The sequence below is a fragment of the Cervus elaphus genome, chromosome 16 (genome assembly GCF_910594005.1).
Source record: "Cervus elaphus chromosome 16, mCerEla1.1, whole genome shotgun sequence".
Classification (NCBI taxonomy): domain Eukaryota; kingdom Metazoa; phylum Chordata; class Mammalia; order Artiodactyla; family Cervidae; genus Cervus; species Cervus elaphus.
The window spans coordinates 21,502,611-21,527,902 of NC_057830.1; the positions used below are offsets into that span (position 1 = coordinate 21,502,611).

At 42.0% G+C, this 25,292-nt stretch overlaps 1 protein-coding gene across 1 annotated transcript; it reads right to left on the bottom strand.

Moving 5' to 3' along the window:
- Nucleotides 1-18,195: 18,195 nt before the first annotated feature.
- LOC122710029 (mitochondrial import inner membrane translocase subunit Tim29-like) lies at nt 18,196-18,985 on the bottom strand. Its single transcript, XM_043927481.1, is given in 2 exon segments — nt 18,196-18,858; nt 18,860-18,985. Coding segments are annotated over 2 exon segments (747 nt in total). The 3' UTR covers nt 18,196-18,237.
- Between the last annotated feature and the right edge of the window lie 6,307 nt (nt 18,986-25,292).

Sequence of the window (25,292 nt, forward strand, 5' to 3'; positions counted from 1 at the left end):
GGTCTATGGTCCTAGAAGAACATGGAGGAGTAAGAATGGCATCATTGGGCAGCACAGTGCTCTAGGATCTCCCTAGAGAACTGGAGATTAGAACTGCTGGTTTCTGGACTCCAGCCTTGTTCTGAGGATGAGGAAACTGTCATTCCTCTAGAGCAGGGCAGCCATCCTGACTGCCTCCCAGACCCCAGCGGCTGCAAGTGAGTGGATGAGCCTGGAAGGACCTGTGCTAATGGAGAACTCACGCCCATCCTGCAAGGTGACTTCTCCTGGCTTCCTCATGGTTCCTGCCGGAGGGTTGGAACCACTGATTTCTGAGAACCTAGCCATTTAAAATGTGAAACCACTCAAATTTTACGTGTTGGCAAACACTTACATTTTTTTTTAAGTACAGTGTAGGCCAAATAAATAGATGTGAGGGCCCATGAGCCTACAACATGCATTCTCCTCTAGCTTCTTGTCACTGCAGCTGAATGGGACAGCAAGAAGAGCAGCCCCTTCTTGGGGAGGGTGGCCCATCTGCTGTCTGTCAGTGAGCACCTGGGACAGGTACCCAACCTTGGCTCTGCTGGGAACCTGAGGAGGACATGAAGAATCTGGTCATCCTGTTGGCCAGACTTGTAACAGAAATGATGTTCTTTCTGTCATTTCAGATGATCAACTTAAGGTTGAGTTTCAATGAGACTTTTTTGGAGTGGTTAATAAAACCCCCTTGAAAATGTAAACTATACAAGGGCCTACAGGTGCCCTCAGAGAATCTATGGTCCAGAGAGACTTTGAACGCAGGCCAGGGCAGGCACCAACAGCCTCTGGCTTGGCGGATCCCTCCTGCATCTACCTGCTCTTTCCTTGTATTTCTCCAGCCATTGGTGGTTCTTGCTACATGGTTCCTCCAGGACAGAAGAAAATCAGGAAGTTTTGGATGGCTTTCTCTGCAGAGAAAGGGGAATATTTCCATCATCTTTCTGGTTCCAGTTCTGCATGGAAGGGACCTTCATAATACATAGAGATGGTCCCAGCAGTTCTCTGTTTACTACAACCCTGTTTATTGTGGTGGTAAAATGATTGTCATTGATTCTTACAGATGATTCTCCTTGGTTCCCAGTGTCACACAAGGTGCTTTTTGCCGTAGTTCTCTCTTCCCCTTCTCTTCCAAGTAGGAACCAGTGAACCAAGATGGTTTGCCAAGCAGATGCACTTGCTGAAATGACACCTGCTGCCTGCCACGGTGTGGTGAAAATCAGAAGGTGAGAAAAAAGACTAACTAAGGAAGGTTTAGTCTCATCTTGCACTCAGCAAAATCTATAATTAATTTCTCAGCATTTGTATGAAGTAGAAAACTCCTAATAATTCCAAGTGTAACCTATTAGGATGATGGGAGAAAGATTTGAAGTAGTTCAAGGCTATCTTACCTCCATCATCCTTGGTAGGATACAAAGATATGACTTGATCTTTTTTCTGTCCAGAAGAGTGGCCACACATCACCGCCACAGAAGTTCTGATTACATCACCTTTGCAGCACTGAAGTGGTGGAAGGTTTTCCTGGGTGAGAATCACATAGCCTATCAGGAAATAGCACATTTCCTACTTAATTGCCATACAAATGCTTTCAGCTCTTTGCTATTGGTATAAACTGACTCCAGAATAACAGAGCAAATGCCCTCCAATAAGACTAACTCTTTCCATACCACGCTGCAATAAAGACAGGTGTTTGAGGGTGCCACGTGTATTTAGGAGCCTCCTGTTATAAAAGGGCATTCACCATAATTTGGCACCTGTCATTGAAGCTAACATATGGGCCTGACTCTGGGAATGTATCTCATTAGCTGGGTTATTTGCAGAAATAGGCAGAAAACTCTTACCTTCACATCACCAAGCAAATGATGAGCAGATTAATCTCAGAGTCCTATTAGGGAACTCTATTTTAAAAAGCCCATGTACGTTTAAATAGTCAAGCCATTTAGAATAAATAAAATCTTTATTTTCTTCATTTCTTTAAAATATCTCGAGGCACTACTACTAATAATTTTCTGCTCAAGCCTATTTATCAAGATGATATTTCTGTGCACAGGAAACTGACATGATGTTATTCAAAGGGTATTTTCATTGCTGAGCCTGGGATTTTCAAAACAGGGTACATAGATTGTACTGGAGTATTTTAATAAATACTCTTAATGGATCACAATAGAACAGGAACTGTTTTCAAAACCAATGTGTAATATGATCCAGATGATTCTCAGAGACAGGCTTCCAAGGACAATGTACCTTATATTTTAACGATGGAACATGTATAAATTATACACTTTTTATTGGAATAGTTGAATGTCAGTTAATAGAATCAAAGAAGGACCAACAGATCTTATAAGGGCAGACAATATCAAGAAATCATTCAAGATTGTAGCCTGATTTCTTCTTGTTCCACAAGTTCTTCAAAAATAGATACTTTGGAAGATTTCCTATGATAGTAATTCTTGACTTTATTTGGTTTTTGATGAAAATACGTTCAAATGATAAATTTTTTCTCTAGACTAGCATTTGAATGCATAAATTAGTTTTCTTATTAAAATAATTGGAACCAATTTTTAACCTCCCAAAGACACATTTGGATAATTTTTACATCACTTTTCTGTCTACAAACTTGGAAACATTAAACTTGTTGTTTAGTTTTTCAAATGTAGTATAGTAGCTTCTTGTGCTTTTTTTTTTTAAGCTAGGAATATTACAAAAATTAGTACTCTTTTATAGGGGTGTGAATTTCTAGAAGCTACATTTCTACTTTGCCTCAGTTTCGAGGAGATGCAAGAGCAGGCCTGTCTGGGGCTCTGGCCACCGCTTGCTTGGCCTGGAGAGCAAATGCCTCTGGCACCTTACTTTCCTCATTACTTGCTGTTAGCCTCAGACTGTCTCCTAAGCATCACCCAAGGGTCATTTGCATTGTAATTTACAGAGCTTCAAGAAGGTGCCTCATGAAAATATAATTGATTTCCCCCAAAGAAAGTGTCCATATTTAAATATACTAATTAATAAAATACAGTGACTCCCGTTTTTGTGAATAATGGCATTTCCCTGGCTTTCATTCTGTAATAAGAGGAAAGCTTGTTTCCTGAGACTGTGAAATATCAAGACGACAGATCAAAGGTTGTTTCATCTGATTGTCCAGTTGTAAGAATGAAATAGTACAGATACAAGCATGACAGATGTGCATGTAAGGGTATGGATTTTAGGCTGTCATTAGGAGACTGAAATTTTATGATGACCATCTCAAATACCTAATGAGTCCAGATGTTTAAGAATATTTTTCATTTAGTTCTAGTTTGTCATTGTTTTGTTGTGTGTTGTGGGTTTTGGTGGCATGAGGAGGAAACAATCTTTTTGGACCGGGTCCACAGTAGCACCAGCAGGGTAGAAGCTGCCATGGGGAGTTGTATTTTAAGGCAATTGGAGCAGGATTTGACCTAGAGAATATTTCCTGTTCTATTCACAATGACCACTGGGAGCATCTTACTTAGCTCATATTAGCATAGGTTCTGAGAAGTCCTGCACAAATACATCAGTATGATCATTTTTATCCAGTTTTTCTCAAAATTACTTCACTATGATCTCGCTCCTTTTTTATAGAACACATTTGAACATTTCGTAGGACACTCACTTTAAAAAAAATTAACCAATATTATTGGGACTCCCCTCATGGTCCTGTGGTTGGGAATAAGCCTGCCAATGCAGGGGACGTGGGTTCGATCCCTGGTCTAAGAACTTTCCACATGCTACAAAGCAACTAAGCCTGTGTACCACAACTACTGAAGCCCGTGAGCCCTAAAGCCTGTGCTCCACGTTGAGAGGAGCCGCTGCAATGAGAAGCCTCAACACTGCAACTAGAGGGTGGCCCTCCCTCGCTGCAACTAGAGAAAGCTCATGTGCGGCAATGAAGTCTTAGTGTAGCCAAAAATAAAATCAATAAATAAAATAACGCACATTTTTTTTTCTTCTTCTTCTTTTTTTTAACATATATATATTTATTTTTATTCATTCACTTATTTGGCTGTACCAGTCTTAGTTGCAGCATGTGGGATCTAGTTCCTCAACCAGGGATTGAACCTGGGGCCCCCTGCATTGGGAGTGAGGAGTCTTAACCACTAGACCACCAATAACGCACATTTTTAAATGTTAAAAATTAACCAACATTATAAAGTATACTTTACATAGATAGAACATATCTCTTTTAAGGGTACTGTTTGATGCATTTTGACAAATACACACAGTTGTGATACTTTGTCCCAATCCAGATCGAGGACAATGCCATCACCGTCAAAGTTTCCTTGTGTCCCCATGCACATCTCACACACCCTCCCCCAGCGCTGGACAATTCCTCATCTGATCTCCATCACCGTGGAGGAGTTTTCCTTGTGTTGGAGCTTTATATAAGTGGAATCACATACACAGGCTCCTTTGTGTCTTGCTTTTTTTTCCTACCGCATAATGTTTCTGGAATCTATTCCTGTTGTGTATCAGTAGCTGATCATTCTTACTGCTGAGTTGTATTGCATTCTATCAATGCATCACTTCTGGTTTATAAATTTTTCTGTTGGTGGACTTTTGTGGATGGTTTTTTCAATATTTCTCTGTACTTTTGTATAAGCGTGGTCTGTAATTATGTTCATCAAAATTTTAAAATTATAATAATTATTAAAAATTCTAAATATAGCAATTTTAGTTTAGTGATCAGTAACCCAGAGAGAGACCTTTATGCAGAAGAATAGGTAGTCTCATGGCAAAATCTCAAAGATATATAGTTTATCCATCTGATTTATTTGGTTATTTTTCCTGAAAAAGAATTAAAAATTTGTCTTCATGTAGGTTTTTAAAAGCACAGAGATGACTTATGTGAAAAGTTATGCTGGATAATATATTAAATTTTCAAACTATAAAATCAAAAGCCAAGCAAAATCAGAATGCAAATATGTCAGTAGTAAAGGTCAAAGTAGTTACTGGAATTGAGTTTATCGTTTGACTGGATTCTTCTTGGCAAGAATTCGCACCAGGACTTTCCTGGTGGCCCAGTGGTAAAGAATCTGCCTGCCAATGCAGGGAACATTGATTCAATCCCTGGTCTGGGAAGATTCCACATGCCAAGGGGCAACTAAGCCTGCATGCCACAACTACTGAAGCACTCCAGAGCCCATGCTCCGCAACAAGAGAAGCCACTACAAGCGTATAATATTGTTATCTACAGGCACAACATTGTAAGCAGATCTCCAGAATTTGTTTACCTTGCATAACTAACACGTTATACTAGTTGAACAGTAACTCCCCATTTCTCCCCTCCCCCCAGCCCCTGGGAACACTATTCCACTCTCTGCTTCTATAAATCTGACTACACTAGGGACCTTATACAATATTTGTCTTTCTGTGACTGGCTAACTCCATGTAGCATGATGTCCTGAAGGTTCATCCATGCTGTAATATATGGCACAATTTCCTTCTTTTTTAAGGCTTAATAATAGTCTAGTGAATGTATACACCATATCTTCTTTATCCATTTATCTATCAATGAACATTAAGGTGGAATTCCCAGTGGTGCAGTGGTAAAGAATCTGCCTTCAATGCAGGAGACGCAGAAGACACAGGTTCCATCCCTGGGATAGGAAGAGCCCCTGGAGGAGGGCATGGTAACTCACTCCACTATTCCTGTCGGGAAAATTCCATGGCCAGAGGAGCCTGGTGAACTACATTCCCCGGAGTAACAAAGAGCCGGACAGCATGCATGCACAGACATTAAGGTGCCCCCATCTTGGCTCTCGTGGCCACATTTTCTTCTCTCTTCTTTGCATATGGACCAGCTTTAGTCCGGGCAGATGTAACTTCTTCTATGTGACATTTATAGCAACAATTTAGTGAGTGTTTGAATAATCCTGGATCTCAGCATTTCTGAATCCCTCCCCCAGCAAATCTTTCCAATAAAGCGGGGACTCAGATGGGTCCCAAATACACCACGTCTGATGTAGTTGCATGGATGTGGTCCACCGTTCAATTTGGAGTCTCCAAGGTGTGGCTGGTACCAGGACTTCCCTGGTGGCTCAGATGGTGAAGAATCTGCTTACAATGCAAGAGATCTGGGTTTGATCCCTGAGTTGGGAAGATCCCCTGGAGAAGGGAATGGCAACCCACTCCAGTATTCTTGCCTGGACAATCCCATGACAGGCCATGGGGTAGCAAAGAGTCAGACGCAACTAACACCCACCCCGCCCCCCCCCCACACACACGCATGCACACTCAGTGTGGCTGAATGTGTACCTCCAGACTTTCTCAGCTGGAAAACCTGATAGTTTTGCTATATGAGTTTTGCTATATGCTATATCAGTTCAGTTCAGTTCAGTCGCTCAGTCGTGTCCAACTCTTTGCGACCCCATGAACCGCAGCGCGCCAGGCCTCCCTGTCCATCACCAACTCCTGGAGTTTACTCAAACCCATGTCCATCAAGTCGGTGATGCCATCCAGCCATCTCATCCTTTGTCGTCCCCTTCTCCTCCTGCCCCCAATTTACACTCCATTTCTCATATGGCAAAACTATATGAGAAATGGAGTGTAAATATTAGTATTTTCTCTTGCCTCCTGAAAGGATAAGAAAATAAAGCCTTCACCATCATCAAGGAAAAAAAGAACTGGATTTAGTAGGTCATAAAAAGATCTTTGAGGATTAGGGACAATTAGAGTTTCAGCACATCAGGTGGAGGAAGTCCCTGAGGGAAACAAGAAGAGGGAAGCATTTTCCAGAAGCAGAGGACGAGTCGCAGGAGGGATATGCAGAGGGAGAGTGACAACGCTCTGCTTGGGCTCTGAAGCCTCATCCCTCCCAGGGCTCAGAAACTTACGCTCCGGCCGACTATTCCACACAGTTCCCCACGTGGGGAAAGTCCCAGGATCCCCATAAACCCAGGACAAGAGAAGTGAGGTACAGTGAGGTGAGTGGGGAAACCCCATGTTTCCTTCCCGCTAGCATAAAGCTGGGGCCTCACTGTGGCCAACACAGCACTCTGTGAACTGCGTTTAGATGGGGCTTCCATCACCCAGACCTCACGTGCACAATGACTTTCATGTCTGCGGTTCCCTCGGATCTTTCTCCAGGTTCTCAGCATTTGCTGTATCCACACGGCCCAGTGCCTACTTGCTTCAGAAATCAATTAATTGTGAGAGGCCCTTCATGACTACCTGATATAAAAAGAGCACCCCATAAGTCTCTAGCATTTTATTTTGCTTGATTTTTGTTTGATACCATACCCTGACATTATTTATTATATGTTTTTTCAATGAGAATATAAGGGTACAGAAAATAATTTTTCTATTTAATTTTATTGTTTCAGCAATGTCTGGAAAGGTGCCTGATGTTTAGTGGAACATCATTCTTAATTAATATTAACCTGAAAGAACAGCTTTTCCCTCTCACCCATCAGCCAGGTCAGGTGTTGTTCAGTCTCCAAGTCGTGTCTGACTCTCCGTGGCCCCGTGAACTGCAGCTTGCCAGGCTTCCCTGAACTTGCTCAAGCTCCTGTCCGTCGAGTTGCTGATGCCATCCAACCATCTCATCCTCTGTTGCCCGCTTCTCCTCTTGTGCTCAATCTTTCCTAACATCAGGGTCTTTTCAAATGCACTGGCTCTTTGCATCAGATGACCAAAGTATTGGAGTTTCAGCTTCAGCATCAGTCCTCCCAATGAATATTCAGGGGGTGATTTCCTTTAGGATCGACTGGTTTGATCTCCTTGCAGTCCAAGGGACTCTCAAGAGTATTCTCCAGCACCACAGTTTGAAAGCATCGATTTTTCTGCACTCAGCCTTTTTTATGGTCCAACTCTCACATCTATACATGACTACTGGAAAAACCACAGCTTTGACTATATGGACCTTTGTTGGCAAAGTGATGTCTCTGCTTTTTAATATGCTGTCTAGATTTGTCATAGCTTTTCTTCTAAGGAGCAAGCATCTTTTAATTTCATGGTTGCAGTCACCATCTGTATGATGTTGGAGCCCAAGAAAATGAAGTCTGTCACTGTTTCCACTTTTTCCCCAGGTGTGAACTGAGCAAATGGGAGAAACTGCAATGGTCTGAAGAAGCAGCAGATGGCGCTATAAACACAAGATGCATGAACCTATTATAAAGTTATTTATTTTTTTAAAAAAGAGAAAGGCTGAGTACTAAATTTTGGACAAAATTGAGCAGTCTGTAGGCACTGCTGGTTTTGTAAAATGTGAGTGACACTTGCTGTAAGACCGCCACCATCACCTTCTGCCTCTCACCTCTAAACTGCTGGAAATCCTAGTGTAATAACGTTAGTGCCAGTGACCGAGAAAGCTGAGCCACTGGATTTCCCACACTCACTGCGACGGGGTAGATGTCACATAGCATCATCAGCCTGTTGCCTGGATACTCCGTGAGGAAATATCTAACACATTTGGAAGGGGTCATCTTGATGATGTAGATGACACAGTACCTTAGGGTCCTAGTGATAAAGATGATTCTATCTTGATTCAATTTTTTAAACTTTTCTTTTTATGGCTAGTCCCCTTTAGGGATACAGTGAGGGAATGCATGTTTGGGACTGGGCTATTTTCATTTGTAATTTTCTTTCTTTCTTTTTTATAAAAACAAAGATCTTTTTTTTTTTTTTTTTGGTAACATCATTTCATACTATTCCAAAATAATTTTATGGGCTTTTTTTTTTTCCAAATGGAGAATGATGGGGATGTGTATTAGTTAGGATTCTCCAGAGCTTTGGTTTTCCAGTAGTCATGTAAGGATGTGAGAGTTGGATCATAAAGAAGGCTGAGTGCCAAATAATTGATGGTTTTTGAATTGTGGTGCTGGAGAAGACTCTTGAAAGCCCCTTGAATTGTAAGGAAATCAAACCAGTCAATCCTAAAGGAAATTGACCCCGACTACTCATTGAAAGGACTGATGCTGAAGCTGAAACTGCAATACATTGGCCACCTGATTTGAAGAGCCAACTCAATGGAAAAGAGCCTGATGCTGGGAAGTATTGAGGGCAGTAGAAATGGGTGACAGAAGATGAGAGGAATGGATAGCATCACTAACTCAATGGATGTGAATTTGAACAAACTCCAGGAGATAGTGAAGGACAGGGAAGCCTGGCACTGCAGTCCACCAGGTTGCAAAGATTCCGACATGACTTAGCAACTGAATAACTCCAGAGAAACAAAATCAATAGGATGTACATATGGAGAGAAAGTGATTTGTCGTAAGGAATTGACTCATGATTATGGAGACTGACAGGTCCAAATCTGCAGTGAGGGCTGGCAGGGTGGAGACCCAGGAGAGCTGATGATGTAGATGGAGCCTGATGGTTATCTGCTGGAGAACCTCCTTGTTCTTGCGGGAGGCAGGACTTTTTAGTCTGTTCAGGCCTTCAACTGATTGGACAAGGCCCACCCACATTAGGAAGGATAACTTGTTTTATTTTATCTACTGATTTAAATGTTACACTCATCCAAAAACACCCTGATAGATACATCTGAATAATGTTTGAACAAATATTTAAGCACTCGTTGGTCCAGTCAAGTTTACACATAAAATTAACCATCACAAAGTGGGAGGGAGGAACACTCAAACTCATCTTTTGATTTAAAAAAGCCTTGAGTGCATCACTTCTCTAGAAGCTTCTGGGAAATTTGCTCCAGAAATGTAAAGTGACAAAAATAAATACACAGGATATTAAAAAACAAGCAACTGAGAGTCAAGTCCTTTTCACTAGTAAGACATAAAAATGATATCTGGAGTGGGAAAAAAAATTCAAGAAATAGCAATACAGGCACATTATTTGGAAATATGGCGATAAATGGAACTTCCTAGGTGGTGCTAGTGGTAAAGAACCCACCTGCCAATGCAGGAGACAGAAGAGATAGTGGTTTCAACCCCCAGGTCAGGAAGATACCCCGGAGGAGGGCATGGCAGCCCACTCCAGTATTCTTGCCTGGAGAATCCCATGGACAGAGGAACCTGATGGGCTACAGTCCATAAGGTTGCAAAGAGTTGGGACACAACTGAGGTGACTTAGCATGCATGCACGCATGGAGATAAATACCAAAAGGATGAGCAAAGAGAGCAGAAATGGCCTGCCTCTGGGGACTTCCCTGGAGGCCCAGTGGCTATGACTCTGAGCTCCCAATGCAGGGGGTCTGAGTTTCATCCCTTACCAGGGAACTAGATACCACACACTGCAACTAAGAGTTCTCATGCTGCCCCCCCCCCCCCAAAAAAAAGCATCCTGCATGGGGCAATGAAGATCCTACAGGCTGCAACTAAGACCCAAAGCAGCCAAATAAATAAAGAGAGAAATGACCTGCTTCTGCTAGGGTGACCAGTGATTCAGATTCACCCACGACTCTCCCAATTTTAGCATTCATTCAAGCCCATGAGACTGACAACAGGTTTTAAAACAATTTAAGATATCAAGTGGTGACTAGGACCTGATGAAGCAGAAATTCTTATCTTGCTAAGTGGAAGAATAAATTGGCAAACCACCTGAGAGTAGTTGGGCAATATCTGGGAGAATTGGAAATGTTCTTCCTTACGGCTAAAAAAACAACCCTCAAAGCCCCCAGACTCCCAGACTCTTTTGTATGTGTGCACCAAAGTACAAAACATGTATCCATAGCAGCAGCACTATTCATAAGGGGAAAATAAAACCCTGGAAACATCCGAAAATGCTTAGAATGAGGAATAAATGAATATAGATTATACAATAGAATATTACAGTGAATAAGATAAATGACCTAGAGCCATATGTATCAATGTGTATATATCTTAAAAAATAAAATTGATAACAAATACTGTTTCAAAATGAAACATAAGCTGGAAAATTACTTATGTAAATTTTAAAATAAACTTTTTACTGAAGTCATCTGGTAAAAACAACCATACAAAATAATATTTTGCAAATAAACAAAACTTGGCTAGCAGAAAACATGTACAAAATGTAGGGTAGTGACTATATCTTGGGACTGATGAAGGGGAATGGAGCTCAGAAAACCAAAAGGGGTAATTTCAACTTTATGTCCAATGCTTTCATGTTATAGAGATAAAGATCTAAAATAAAATGTCTACATTCATTTTTCTGTGTAATGGATACAAAGGTGTTTATGAAATTATTCTGTTGTTGTTCACTCACTAGTTGAGTCTGACTCTTTGCGACCCCATGGACTATAGTGCTTCAGGTTTCTCTGTCTTTCACTATCTCCCAGAGTTTGTTCATACTCATGTCCGTTGAATTGGTGATGCTGTCTCACCATCTCATCCTCTGTCACTCCCTTCCCTTTTGCCTCCAGTCTTTCCCAGCATCAGGGTCTTTTCCAATGAGTTGACTCTTTGCATCAGGTGGCCAAAGTACTGGCCTTCCAGCATCAGTCCTTCCAATGAATATTCAGGGGTGATTTCCTTTAGGATTGACTGCTTGGATCTCCTTGCAATCCGAGGGACTGTCAAGAGTATTCTCCAACACCACAATTGGAAAGCATCAATTCTTTGGTGCTCAGGCTTCTTTATGGTCAATTCTCACATCCTTACATGACTTCTGGAAAGACCATAACTTTGACTATATGGACATTTTTTGGCAAAGTGATGTCTCTGCTTTTTAATATGCTGTCTAGATTTGTCATAGCTTTTCTTCCAAGGAGCAAGCATCTTTTAATTTCATGGCTACAGTCACCATCTGCAGTGATGTTGGAGCCCAAGAAAATAAAGTCTGTCACTGTTTTCACTTTTTCCCCTTCTATGTGCCATGAAGTGAAGGGACCAGGTGCCATAATCTTAGTTTTTTGACTGTTGAGTTTTAAGTCAGCTTTCACTCTCTTTTTTCACCTTCATCAAGTGTCTCTTTAGTTCCTCTTTGCTTTCTGCCATTAAGGTGGTGTCATCTGCATATCTGAGGTTGTTGATATTTCTCCCGGCAATCTTGATTCCAGCTTGTGTTTTATCCAGCCCGACATTTCATGTGATGTACTCTGCACATAAGTTAAATAAGCAGCGCGACAATATACAGGCTTGTCATTCTCTTTCCCCAATTTTGAACCAGTCTTTTGTTCTATGTCCAATAGTAACTGTTGCTTCTTGACCTGTATACAGGTTTCCCAGGAGACAGGTAAGGTGGCCTGGTGCTCCCATCTCTTTAAGAATTTCCCACAATTTAATGTGATCCACACAGTCAAAGGCTTTAGTGTAGTTATTCTCTGTATCTGCCTGCAATTTTTAATTTCTCAAAATTAAAGAAGAAAAAAAATTAAAGAAGAGCTAAGTATGAAATACTATGAGATCCCTCAGAATAGTGAGACTACACAAAATAAGATTTTGTTAGGACAAGCTTTCCCTCTGAAGAGAAAGGATGAGTTAATTTATCTCAAGTCAAACAATGTTAAATAGTCTTTAAGAGCTGAGAAAATAACACTACTGCTGAGACATTAGTCTGGATTCACCAGAAAGCAAAGCCTGAGTCAAAGGTGAGTATGTAAGTTATTTTGAAACATGACTCCAGAGAGCAGAAGTGGGGGATTGTGGAGACTGTCACAGGAAGGGAAGGGAGGTCAACACGAGGGTAAACTCTCAAGTCATTCATCATGGTGGGCTGTGGGCAATGGGGACTTTCTCTGTCCCACAGGACTCTCTGGAGCTGTGAGAAATGACTCTGGGAAGTGTCTCCATCTGTGCCCGTTGCCAGTGACCAAGCGCTGCCTCACATTCCATGGGTATCAGGGAGGTGCCCGCGGTGTTTGAGATACCCTGGGCCCAAGGCTAATGATCAGCCACGAGTTGGAGGCTCCCTGCGTGGAGCTTGTTATTGCCTTAGTTATGGGACGAATGCAGGCGGAGTGGACGTGAGGGAGGCAGGCACACGGAGTGCCTAACTGGGGATAGCATTTCCATTTTCCCAAGGTAATAAGAAGTCTGCATTGAAATAGTAAGGATGGCAGTCAGACATTGGAAAATGCTCCCAGGCTTCAAGGCTATGAGCGCCAAAAAGAATTAGGAAGGTTAATTACTTTACAATATTGTAGTGGTTTTTGTCATACATTGACATGAATCAGCCATGGATAAAGTAATTAGCCTCCAACTTACAAAAATAAATGAAAAAAAAAAAAAAGACTCAATCTGGAAAAATAAACTACCATCCAAAAAAAAAAAAAGAATTAGGAAGGAAGGAAAGATGGCTGACTTCCCTGGAGACTTTATTGGAAAGGTTCCAGAAGTATCTTTCCACAAAGATAAGGCTGAATGGAAGAAGGATGTCTGAGACACTTTCGTGACAAGCCAATAATTTTGAGAACTTTAATTCTAATTGTAGATTCTCTTTTTCTTCCTTCTCTCCTTCCCTCCACCCATCCTTCTTTCCTTCCTTTTCGTCTCGCAAATCTCTTCAGTCCTTTTATACCACAGTCTTCTTTTCTAAGCTGTATTCTGAATCCTCTTCAATTTAAACTCATATTTATAACAGAAAGTAGATTGATAACTGGATAGTCTTAATAAATGATTTGAGGCAAAGTAGGCAGATATTTTATCTGATTCCTTCACCAACAAGTGGTCCTAAAACAAAATTCAGTTTTTCTTATCTTCAGTACTGAAGTGTTATAACGTGATATCTTTTCCTTTAATAAACAATGTGATTTTGGTCCATTTATTTACAGAAGTTAAATAAACATTTTAAGTATCTATGATGTACTTTTTTCTTTTAAAAATAAGTTTAAAAGTTTTTAAGTTTCTTTTTGTCATTTAAAAATATTTTACGAATTTACATTGTTTCTCCTCTCCCTTTTCTGTGCCCTCCCTCCACTGCTCCAAGTGAAATTTATGTCTTTGGCTTTTCTTTTCTCCCCCCACCAATGTATTATAATGACATTAAAATATTTTTTAATTGCAGTATAATTGATTGGGCTTCCCTGGTGGTGCTAGTGGTAAAGAACCTGCCTGCCAACGCAGGAGACGTAAGAGACGTGGGTTTGATCCCTGGGTCAGGAAAATTCCCCTGGAAGAGAGCCTGGCAACCCACTCCAGTATTCTTGCCTGGAGATTCCCATGGACAGAGGAGCCTGGCGGGCTACAGTCCATGGGGTTTCAAAGAGTCGGACACAACTGAAGCAACTTAGCATGCATGCCTTATTGATTACAGTATTATATGTTACAGGGGTACAATACAGGGATTCACACTTTTTAAAGGTTATAGTCCCTTTATAATTATTATGACATATTGGCTGTAGTCCCTGCATTGTACAATATATCCTTATAGCTTATTTATTTTATGCATAATATTGTAGTTTGTACCACTCAACTCCCTTCCCCTCTCTTTTTCCTGCTGACAAACACTAGTTTGTTCTCTATATCTGTGAGTCTGTTTGTTTTCTGTTGTATTTGCTTGTTTATTTTTAAGAATCCACGTTCTTCATTCTCAAGATTTTTCGGCCACTTGGGGTCTTTTGTGTTTCCATACACATTTTTAAATTACTGGTTTTAGTTCTGTGAAAAATGCCATTGATATTTTGAGAGGAATTGCAGTGAATCTGTAGGTTGTTTTGGGTAGTATAGTCATTTTAGCAATAATAATTTCGTCCAATCCAAGAACATGGTATATCATTCCATCTATTTGTGTTGTCTTCAATGTCTTTCATCAGCATTTTATAGTTGTCATGTCTTTTACCTCTGTAGGTAGGTTTATTCCTAGGTATTTTTTCTTTTGGATGCAAGGGTGAGTGGTATTATTTCCTTGATTTCTCTTTCTGTTAGTTTGTTGTCAGTGAGTAGAAATGCAACAGATTTTTGTATATTAATTTTGTATCCTACAATTTTACTGAATTCATTGATGAGCTCTGGTAATTTTTTGGTGTCATTTTTAGGATTTTCTATGTACAGTAGCATGTCAACTACAAACAGTGACAGTTTTATTTCTCCCTTTCCAATTTGAATTTCTTTTATTTCTTTTTCTTTCCTAGGACTTCTGATATTATGTTGAATAAAGCTGGGTTAACGCTGGCCTAATTGGCCGGTAGAGTTGGGTCCAAGAATCTGCTTATAGGACCCAGGGGTCCCGGAGCTGGTGTCGGATCTTTGGTGAGGCAAAGATTGCCAGACACAGTTGGACATAGGGCCTGGGGCATCCTGACGCTTGTGTTGGCCTGCTATCAAGTGGGCCTGACACCCAGTCATCCAGGGCAGGACTTGGCCAAGTCCTCAGGCTGTGGGATTGTGATTTTCTTAGGTCCGTGCTATTCCCTGGCAGGGGAGGCTGGTCCTGAAGGTAGAGCAGGATCCCTAGAGGGCAGGGCCAGGGCTCAGGGGATTGGGTCTGATGCCTGCCCGCTTGCGGATGGAGCTGGATCCCAGGCCCTCTGGTAGGCAGGGCTCTGTAGAGCAGCAGCTGTGGACTCAGGGGTCTTAAAGCAGCCTGTCTGCTGCTAGGTGGGCTGTGCCCCATCCAACTAGTTGCTTGGCTTTAAGCAGGTGGCTCAGCTGGTAAAGAAACCGCTTGCAATGCAGAAGACCTGGGTTCAATCCCTGGGTTGGGAAGATCCCCTGGAGAAGGGAATGGCTACCCACTTCAGTATTCTGTCCTAGAGAATTCCATGAACTCTATAGTCCATGGGTCGCAAAGAGGCGGACATGACTGAACAACTTGCACTTCACTTCACTTCAAGCATCCCAGCTCTGGTGCCTGTAGGTTTTGGGGTCAGAGTGGGGCTGAGTCCTGGTGCTAATAAGTTAGAGGGAGGATTCCAAAATGGCATTTGCCAGAACCAGTGTCCATCTCATAGAAGGTGCTCCCCAAAATGACTGCCACCAGTATCCATGTCCCCAGAGTGAACTCCAGTTGCCTGTAGCCTTTCATGGAGACTCTCCAAGATGAGCATGTAGGTCTGACCCAGGTTGCTATCAAATTACTGCTTCTTTTCTGGGTCCTAGATCATGTGAAACTTTGTGCACACCCTTGAAGAGTGAAGAAGTCCCTTTGGCACTCCTGAAGGTAAGCCCCACTGGCCTTCAAAATCAAACACTCTGGGGGCTCATCTTCCCAGTGCAAGACTGCTGGGCTAGGAAGATGACATGGGGCTCAGACCTTTCACTCCTTGGGGAAAACCTCTGCAATCATAATTATTTGGTTTGTGGGTTGCCTACTCTGGTGCATGGGACTTGACTATATCACATCTCTGCTGGTCCTAACTGTTTCATTGTGGTTCCTTCTTTATATATTTTCTTTATTTGTAGAAGATCTTTTCTGGTAGGTTCCAGTCTTTTTCAGTGATGTGTTTCTCAAGTAGCTGTGATTTTGTTGTGCCCATGAAAGGAGGTGAGCTCAGGGTCTTTCTATCTGCCATCTTCTGTCTGATAGTTTTTATCAGACATGATTTCATGACATTTTCCACATACTAAAAACTGTCTCAACTTATCTAATTTAGGTACATTTGGGAACTTTCCATATAAAATGTCACACATGAATTTTATTTATGAATATGTATATGTTATTTAGATATCATCATAATCTACAGGGCCTGAAATGATATGTGAGGGTTAGGACTATATTAATAGTCTGTGGTCATAAAAGTATAAACATTCAAACTAATTAAAAAAATTCTGCATAGCAAAATAAGCAACAATAAAATCCCAAAACAAAGCACACATGCACACACACACACACACACACACACACACACACACACACAGAGACATCTGCTGATTTCCATACTCTATACTTGGGAATTGGCCAAGGCAGGATAGGAGACACACTTTTAAATGTCTTTGGCATCTAGATGGATAATCTAAATAGATAAAACATTAATAGGTAGCTATGGAGACTGCAGTGAGCTGTAGAGTGCACACCACACCCAAAGATACTTACCAATTTTATCTTTCCTTCTGCAGCACGAAGAGGTGTCAGCATAAACAGTATGAGGACAGGCAATATGTGGAAAATTGAAAGTACTTGGGAGTTAGGTAATACATGGAAGGGGATGATGAAAATTATAAAGAATTTTAAAGACAAATGCTACCTCTATTACACAAAACCAGGTGACCACTTCATTTTAAGAGGCATCTGGTAGTCTCAGAAGCTCTTAAAGTCTTCTAATCTAGTTAACAGGTGGTGCTGGTGGTAAGGAACCTGCCTGCCAATGCAAGAGATGCAAGAGACGCGGGTTCAATCCCAGGGTTGGGAAGATCCCCTGGAGAAGGAATTGGCGACCCACTCCAATATTCTTGCCTGGAAAATTCCATGGACAGAGGAGCCTGGCAGGCTAAAGTCCATGGAGTTGCGAAGAGTCAGATATGACTAAGTAACTGAGCACACATATATACATAACAACAAATAATAAATTAAAAATATATTTGCATTAAGTTCTTAGCTAAGAGGTAAAGCTAGGATGTACTGGTTATCTCCAGTAGTGACGGAAGAGACAAAGCTTTTCTTTTTTTTTTTTTTGGTGTTTCATCTCCTGGTTTATTAACTAGTCACAGGCCACATCAGTGACAGAGGCAGTCTCACTCTTGTAACATTAGTTTTAAAAGTATGATTTCAACCCAGCTATAGACACTAACATATTCCTTTCCCAATAATTCTGTATTTTCAAGGTTGTTGAAAGGAAATGGCAACCCACTCCAATATTCTTGCCTGAGAAATCCCACAGAGGAGCCTTGTGGGCTCCAGTCCATGGAGTTGCAAAAGAGTCCCACTGAAGGTAGCAACGGAACAATAGGACAGTGTGAAATGTTACCAGTTGCTGCGAACGTTTACACAGAATGTCTCTATTACTGCTCCAGCTTCCTCTGAGACTACAATTACTTAAAACTGAATTAAAAAATATACGTCACTCATGGAATAAACCTTTTAGTTCAAATTTTAAGACGAAAAGCTGCAAGTTACCCTAGTCAGGAGAACCGTGAAGCCCAGTGAAAAAGGCTTATTTCCGTCTAATGTTCCTTACCAACTCTGGCAGTGATAAACACGACATGGCACGCCTCTCTGCTCTCCCCAACTCCTAGACCAGGGAAGCTCTCAATGAGCCGTCTGCTCACAGCCAACAGGTGAGAGGTAGGCCCCCGATTTTGTGAAAACCCAGGGGGAGAACGCTGCAAATAATTTACTTCCATCACTCTGCGTTTGAGGCTCACACGCCCCAAGTGCACATTCCCGGGCCAGCATTCTGCGGGGGCCGGGAGCCCGGTTGGGACCCGGGGTGGGGGGGGGGGGGTCTGAGTTTCATCTCGCGACCTCCGACGACAGCAGAGAGTCAGCCTGGCTCAGGGCAAGCTGGTCCTTCTTCTCCTTCTGCAAGACCTGGTCCTCCCACAGCGCCTGGTCCACCTGGTCGTCGGTGAGCACCACGGGCTTGTACTTCTCTTCGAAGAGCCGCTCATTGGCCTCCGAGTGCAGCTGGTGGGGTCCGACAATGCGCAGGTGAGCCGGCAGGTGCAGGAACTCGTCGTCGTTGATGTCGCAGTCGCGCATCCGGGCCCCCAGCACCCACCAGCGGCCTACGAAGCCCACATCCAGAATCCGGTCCGGGAAGTCGGTCCAGCGGGGCTGCAGGTAGCGACAGCGAGCCTGGTAGAGGCTGGCCTGGGCGTCGAAGGGTGCCTCATACACCAGCGAGCAGAGGCCCAGGCTCACGTGGTGCAGGCAGCCGCGACCCCGCAGCCAGAGGAGCCGCTGCACGAACGCCTCCGAGTCGCGGTTGCGAGTGGCGGGCGCCAGCAGCAGGAGGGTCCCCGACGCGTCGAGCAGCGCCTCCTCGAAGGCTGCCTCGCTCGGTGCCAGGGAGCAACAGGCCGCCGCGCCACCCAGCAGCCCCAAGTACACGGCCGCCCTCCCGGGCCGGGCCCCGCGCCGCCGCCGCCGCGTCCTTGCACGCCTCGGCGTAATCTTGGAGCAGCGAGCGGGCCCAAGCGCCCAACCTCCCCCACACGCCGGGCTTTGCGGCTGCCGAGACAAAGCTTTTCAAATCCATGACTTTGGCTTTTTGCTCTGACCAAAGCTCAGCATCTCCTCCCATCCTCCTGACGCACTCCCACAGACACAATAGGTTCTCTTCCCCAGAGCACACATTAGCAGATATAATGTTTGTCATTCTGGCTTCCATTTAACTTATTTCCAGAAAAGTTCAGACGGGATTTTATTTGCAAAATGAGGAGGAAAGGAGAAAGCATCATATGTCTGATATTATTCACGGAAACCAGACAGGTTTTATTTCAGGCTATAATTCATTTGAGAAGACAAAGAGAACTTTGACCTTAGTTCATTTAGTCTTGTTTTTAAAAAGAGGAATATCATTTGCTTACTTTAAAGGTGTTTTTAACTTCAGGCTTGGTCAAACATGACATTTTATTCCAGAGAAAAACTCATTTTGGAGAGCACCATGAAGTAGATAAGACATCCATGGATCTCAGTTCAGCTGTTACTATCTCTTTTGAACTGTGGTGTTGGAGAAGACTCTTGAGAGTCCCTTGGGCTGCAAGGAGATCCAACCAGTCCATCCTAAAGGAGATCAGTCCTGGGTGTTCATTGGAAGGACTGATGCTGAAGCTGAAACTCCAATACTTTGGCCCCCTCATGCGAAGAGGTGACTCACTGGAAAAGACCCTGATGCTGGGAGGGATTGGGGGCAGGAGGAGAAGGGGATGACAGAGGATGAGATGGCTGGATGGCATCACCAACTTGATGGACATGAGTTTCAGTAAACTCTGGGAGTTTGTGATGGACAGGGAGGCCCGGTGTGCTGCAATTCATGGGGTTGCAAAGAGTCAGACACGACTGAGCGACTGAACTGAACTGAACTGAACCTTGAGTTAGCTACTCTTTTTCATTAAATTTAAGTTTCTTTATCAACATCCCTGTTCAGTTACCTTAACCTTGCCTATACTTCCACTGTAGTCTCTTCATTAATATATGGTCTTTCAACTTCAGCAGCCATTGGAATAGCCCAAGAAGCCTGGTTCCTCTTACCAGACATGGGGAATTTGAAAGTTCTCAAGTAATTCTAACAGGTGGCCAGGGTTGAGAGCCATCATGTTCAAAAGTTTCTCAACTTGAAACATCTGATGTGAATTCTATTTTCTGCTTGGATTAATTCTTTTATTAATTCTTTTAATTGCATCTTACATTTACTCCTGCTAAATACTCATTGAGATTCTGACAGGCTGTTGGAACAGATAGATTTTTAAAAATTTCCAGCTTTTAAGAATGTTAACTAATGTGCAGGAGATGCATTTAGAATTCAAATAGTGTAGACCTTAGCTTAAAGGATACACATTGTTATTTTTATTATATTTATCATCATATATTGCTCTGATAGTATATTGTAGATGAGTGAACGTTGACATTTTAGGAATCGGTGAACTAAAATGGACTAGAATGGGTGAATTTAACTCAGATGATCATTATATCTACTACTGTGGGCAAGAATCCCTCAGAAGTAATGGAGTAGCCATTGTAGTCAACAAGAGTCTGAAATGCAGTACTTGGATGCAATCTCAAAAATGACAGAATGATCTCTGTTCTTTTCCAAGGCAAACCATTCAATATCATGGTAATCCACGTCTATGTCCCAACCAGTAATGCTGAAGAAGCTGAAATTGAACAGTTCTATGAAGACCTACAAGACCTTTTAGAACTAACACGCAAAAAAGATGTCCTTCTCATTATATGGGACTGGAATGCAAAAGTAGGAAGTCAAGAAACACCTGGAGTAACAGGCAAATTTGGCCTTGGAGTACAGAATGAAGCAGGGCAAAGGCTAATAGAGTTTTGCCAAGAGACAGAACTGGTTATAGCAAACACCCTTTTCCAACAACACAAGAGAAGACTCTACACATGGACATCACCAGATGGCCAACACTGAAATCAGAGTGATTATATTCTTTGCAGCCAAAGATGGAGAAGCTCTATACTGTCAGCAAAATACAAGACCGGAGCTGACTGTAGCTCAGATCATGAACTCCTTATTGCCAAATTCAGACATATATTGAAGAAAGTAGGGAAAACCACTAGACCATTCTGGTATGACCTAAGTCAAATCCCTTAAAATTATACAGTGGAAGTGAGAAATAGATTTAAGGGACTAGATCTGATAGAGTGCCTGATGAACTATGGACAGAGGTTTGTGACATTGTACAGGAGGCAGGGATCAAGAGCATCCCCATTAAAAAGAAATGCAAAAAAGCAAAATGGCTGTCTGAGGAGGCCTTACAAATAGCTGTGAAAAGAAGAGAAGTGAAAAGCAAGGGAGAAAAGGAAAGATATACCCACTTGAATGCAGAGTTCCAAATAATAGCAAGGAGAGATAAGAAAGCCTTCCTCAGTCATCAGTGCAAAGAAATAGAGGAAAGTCTATAACAAAAGGCAAAAAGGTCTAGTGGCCAAAATAATATTGAAGATCTAAAACAAAGTCAGACAACTGAATTTACTCCAACTTCAAGTCTTACTATGAAAGGTATAGTAATCAAGATAGCGTGGTATTGGCAAAAGAATAGACAAACCGATCAGCAGAACAAAATAGAGAGCTTAGAAACAGACCTACACAGATACAGTCAATTGATATTTGTCAAAGGTTAAAGATTTTTAAGGTCTCCCTGGTGGCTCAGACGGTAAAGAATCTGCCTGCAATGCAGGAGACCCGAAGACAGTGAAAAGATTAGGGACTGCAAAGATTTGGGGATAGGGAAAGGAGGGATGAATAGGTGGAGCACATGATTTTTAGGACATTAAAATTATTCTGTGATACTATAATAGTGGGTACATGACTTTATGCAGTTGGCAAAACTCAAAAAAACCATACAATACAAAGACTAAATCCTGAAGTAAACTATAGACTTTAGCTAATAATAATGAATGAATATTGATTCATCAATTGTAGCAAACATACCACAACAAAGCAAGATGTTAATAGGGAAAACTGAGGGCAGAGGGTGAATGGAGAATGTAAGACATCTCTGTAGTTTCTGCTCATTTTTTTTCTGTAAACCTAAAACTTTCCCAAAAAATAATGTCAATTGGTTAAACAAATACACCACAGAAATATCATAGGCCCCACTTAATGAAATTATTTCTCATCAGCATCTAAAAATTTTTTAAAATTATTAATAAAATCTGGTTGATTAGAAATAGTCCAAATGATGGTGAGGTGGGGGAGCATTAATGGCCATTTGTGTCTGTGGAGTAGGAAGCTGTTATGAGCTACAGCGGGGAGAATATCCACAGACACAGTCTTACTAGGTTGGGCTGTATCTTGCCTTTCCTACTAATGAACAGATGTCCAGTCCAAATGCATTAGTGGAAATGTTACCCTGCCTTTAAATTTTGGGGTCACTGGTAAGACTAATTCTTGCAGAACTTGAAGTTGGGTAGAAAGTAGGAAAGATAAAATTTGTGGCAGGAGGATGGGTCTCAAGAAAGTCTTCTCACATAGACTTCATTTTCCCCCAGCTGTAATGGATGTAATGGGCAAGTTAATGGATAATGGATGATTTGGAAGTTTCCTCCCAATTCAAATGATAGGAATTTTTGATGTTTTGGGTACAGTAGGAAAGATGTTTAAAAGTATGTTTAAGAGATAATAAGTCTTGGGCTTGCAGTCATCACTCAAGAGTGGAATTTAAATTTTCTCAACTGAGCCCTTAAAGGCAGGAGCAGGCAAACTTGTTTAATAAAAGTTTAGATAGTAGCTGCTTTGTTTTCACGGGCCATGCAGTCTGTCACAACTATTCAACTCAGGTGTTACAGTAGAAAGCTGTTACAGACCCCTATTATTTTGTCAAGAAAAGAGAAGCTTGATATCCATTGGTAAGTGGGAGATGGATGAATTACTTTTAACTAGAGAGATCTAAGACTTTCTCGAGAGCTGTGGGAGCACATGTAAATTAGCTCAAGCCCTTTCTTTAGATACAAATACAAGCTTATTCAATGTGATTTGTTATGTTAATAACAGGAAGGTGGTGCCCTAGAAAATATTTTTTAAATTCCTGTGGCTAAAATAAAGCAGAAATCCATCATTATTTAGGAGAGGTTACAATGAGCACCTCCCCTCACCTGAATGACCCATATGGTCCATTTCCTATGTGGTACCAGATGCATTACATTGATTGCTTAACTCCCATCAGGCACTCCTTTCTGTTTTGACTTTGCATTTTTAGCTTACATGTCTCTCTCTGAAGAGAACAATATGGTACTGGGGAGATTAAAGCTGAGATGATAAATGCTTGGGATTTGAGAATTGTTCTCCGAAGAGAAATAGAATCGGTACAACTTGCCCAGGAAAGATACAAATTTCAACATCTCTTTTAACACCTGCTCTTGTGCAATATATTGTGGAAAACTGTGCCTAACACAGCTTGATTCTTCTTCCATTCCCTGCCTCCTCCCAGGGGACAATAAAAGATGCTCGAAAATCCAAAAGGCAGAGGGAACCCCGAAACTTGGCTTCAAACTGGGACAGAGAAGCTAACACAGAGAGGGAGAAAACCTGCAAACAAGCTAAAGTACATCAACGGGCACCCACCACACCATCTTTAAGCCAAGGACAGAGAAACAGCAATGTGGTAAAAATGTTACGATAACATTAATAAGTAATCAGAAAATTATGGAAACGGTATTTCCTCTGCTTGGAATATGGGATCAAGAAAAACCAAGTTGAAACTTGGGATTGTATTAATGCCTGGGGGCACTCGTGAGTCACAGCAGATGGTTCTCAGTCCTGTAGTTAATTGCTCTACATGAATATGAGCATTTTGTCCTTTAAAATTTTAAATTCTGCCTTGTAACCACCATATGGCCCCCTGTCATCTGCACAGTTTTCTGTCACTTAAGCAGTGACTTATTTATTATACTCCAAAAAAAATGTGCAGAGTGAATTGGTACGAGTAAAATTATTCAGTAGAAACCTGTTTCTGAAAGTGACTGCTGAGTGCCTCGGAGCATTATCTCATGTCCCTGAAACTGAAAAACTCACAAAGTAAATATTTACCATGAGCAAAGCACGGAGCAGAGTTACTCTTATTTTCAACATCAGCTTCATGGCGATATTCTGTGCTGACTAATTTTTCCTAATTTTGCACACAGTGAAGAAAAACTTAGCATAATTATTAAAATGAACGCCATCTCCTCGACTCCAGCAGCCTTGCACCCTTGTTCCCACCAACAAACATTTGATTGTTGTTCAGTTTTTCAGCTCAGCTCAAGGAGGAGAGTGGTGGCTCAGTTCCAGAAAAGAACCCATGTGCTTGTCATTCTAATCGTGGATCTACACCCTGGGCCTGGTTGGTATCATATTTCTTTCTTGTGGTGATGGGTTTGTGAAGATCGGAGGTCTTCCTTGCTAAGACTCACAGCAAGACTGTGGTTGTCCCCATGGGTCTCCACATTGCTATTTTTCAAGTGAGCACTGGGTCATCTGAAGAAGCAAATATAATCTGACCTCATTTTGATACCAAGATGTGACATCAGTCAGTTCAGTTCAGTCGCTCAGTCATGTCCGACTCTTTGTGACCCCATGAATCACAGCACGCCAGGCCTCCCTGTCCATCACCAACTCCTGGAGTTTACTCAAACTCATGCCCATTGAGTCAGTGATGCCATCCAGCCATCTCATCCTCTGTTGTCCCCTTCTCCTCCTGCCCCCAATCCCTCCCAGCATCAGGGTCTTTTCCAATGAGTCAACTCTTCACATGAGGTGGCCAAAGTGTTGGAGTTTTAGCTTCAGCATCAGTCCTTCCAATGAACACCCAGGACTGATCTCATTTAGGATGGACTGGCTGGATCTCCTTGCAGTCCAAGGGACTCTCAAGAGTCTTCCCCAACACCACAGTTCAAAGGCATCAATTCTTCAGCGCTCAGCTTTCTTCACAGTCCAAATCTCACATCCATACATGACCACTGGAAAAACCATAGCCTTGACCAGACGGACCTTTGTTGGCAAAGTAATGTCTCTGCTTATTAATATGCTATCTAGGTTAGTCATAACTTTCCTTCCAAGGAGTAAGCGACTTTTAATTTCATGGCTGCAGTCACCATCCACAGTGATTTTGGAGCCCCAAAAAATGAAGTCTGACACTGTTTCCACTGTCTCCTCATCTATTTCCCATGAGGTGATGGGACCAGATGCCTTGATCTTAGTTTTCTGAATGTTGAGCTTTAAGCCAACTTTTTCACTCTCTTCTTTCACTTTCATCAAGAGGTTTTTTAGTTCCTCTTCACTTTCTGCCATAAGGGTGGTGTCATCTGCATATCTGAGGTTATTAATATTTCTCCCGTCAGTCTTGATT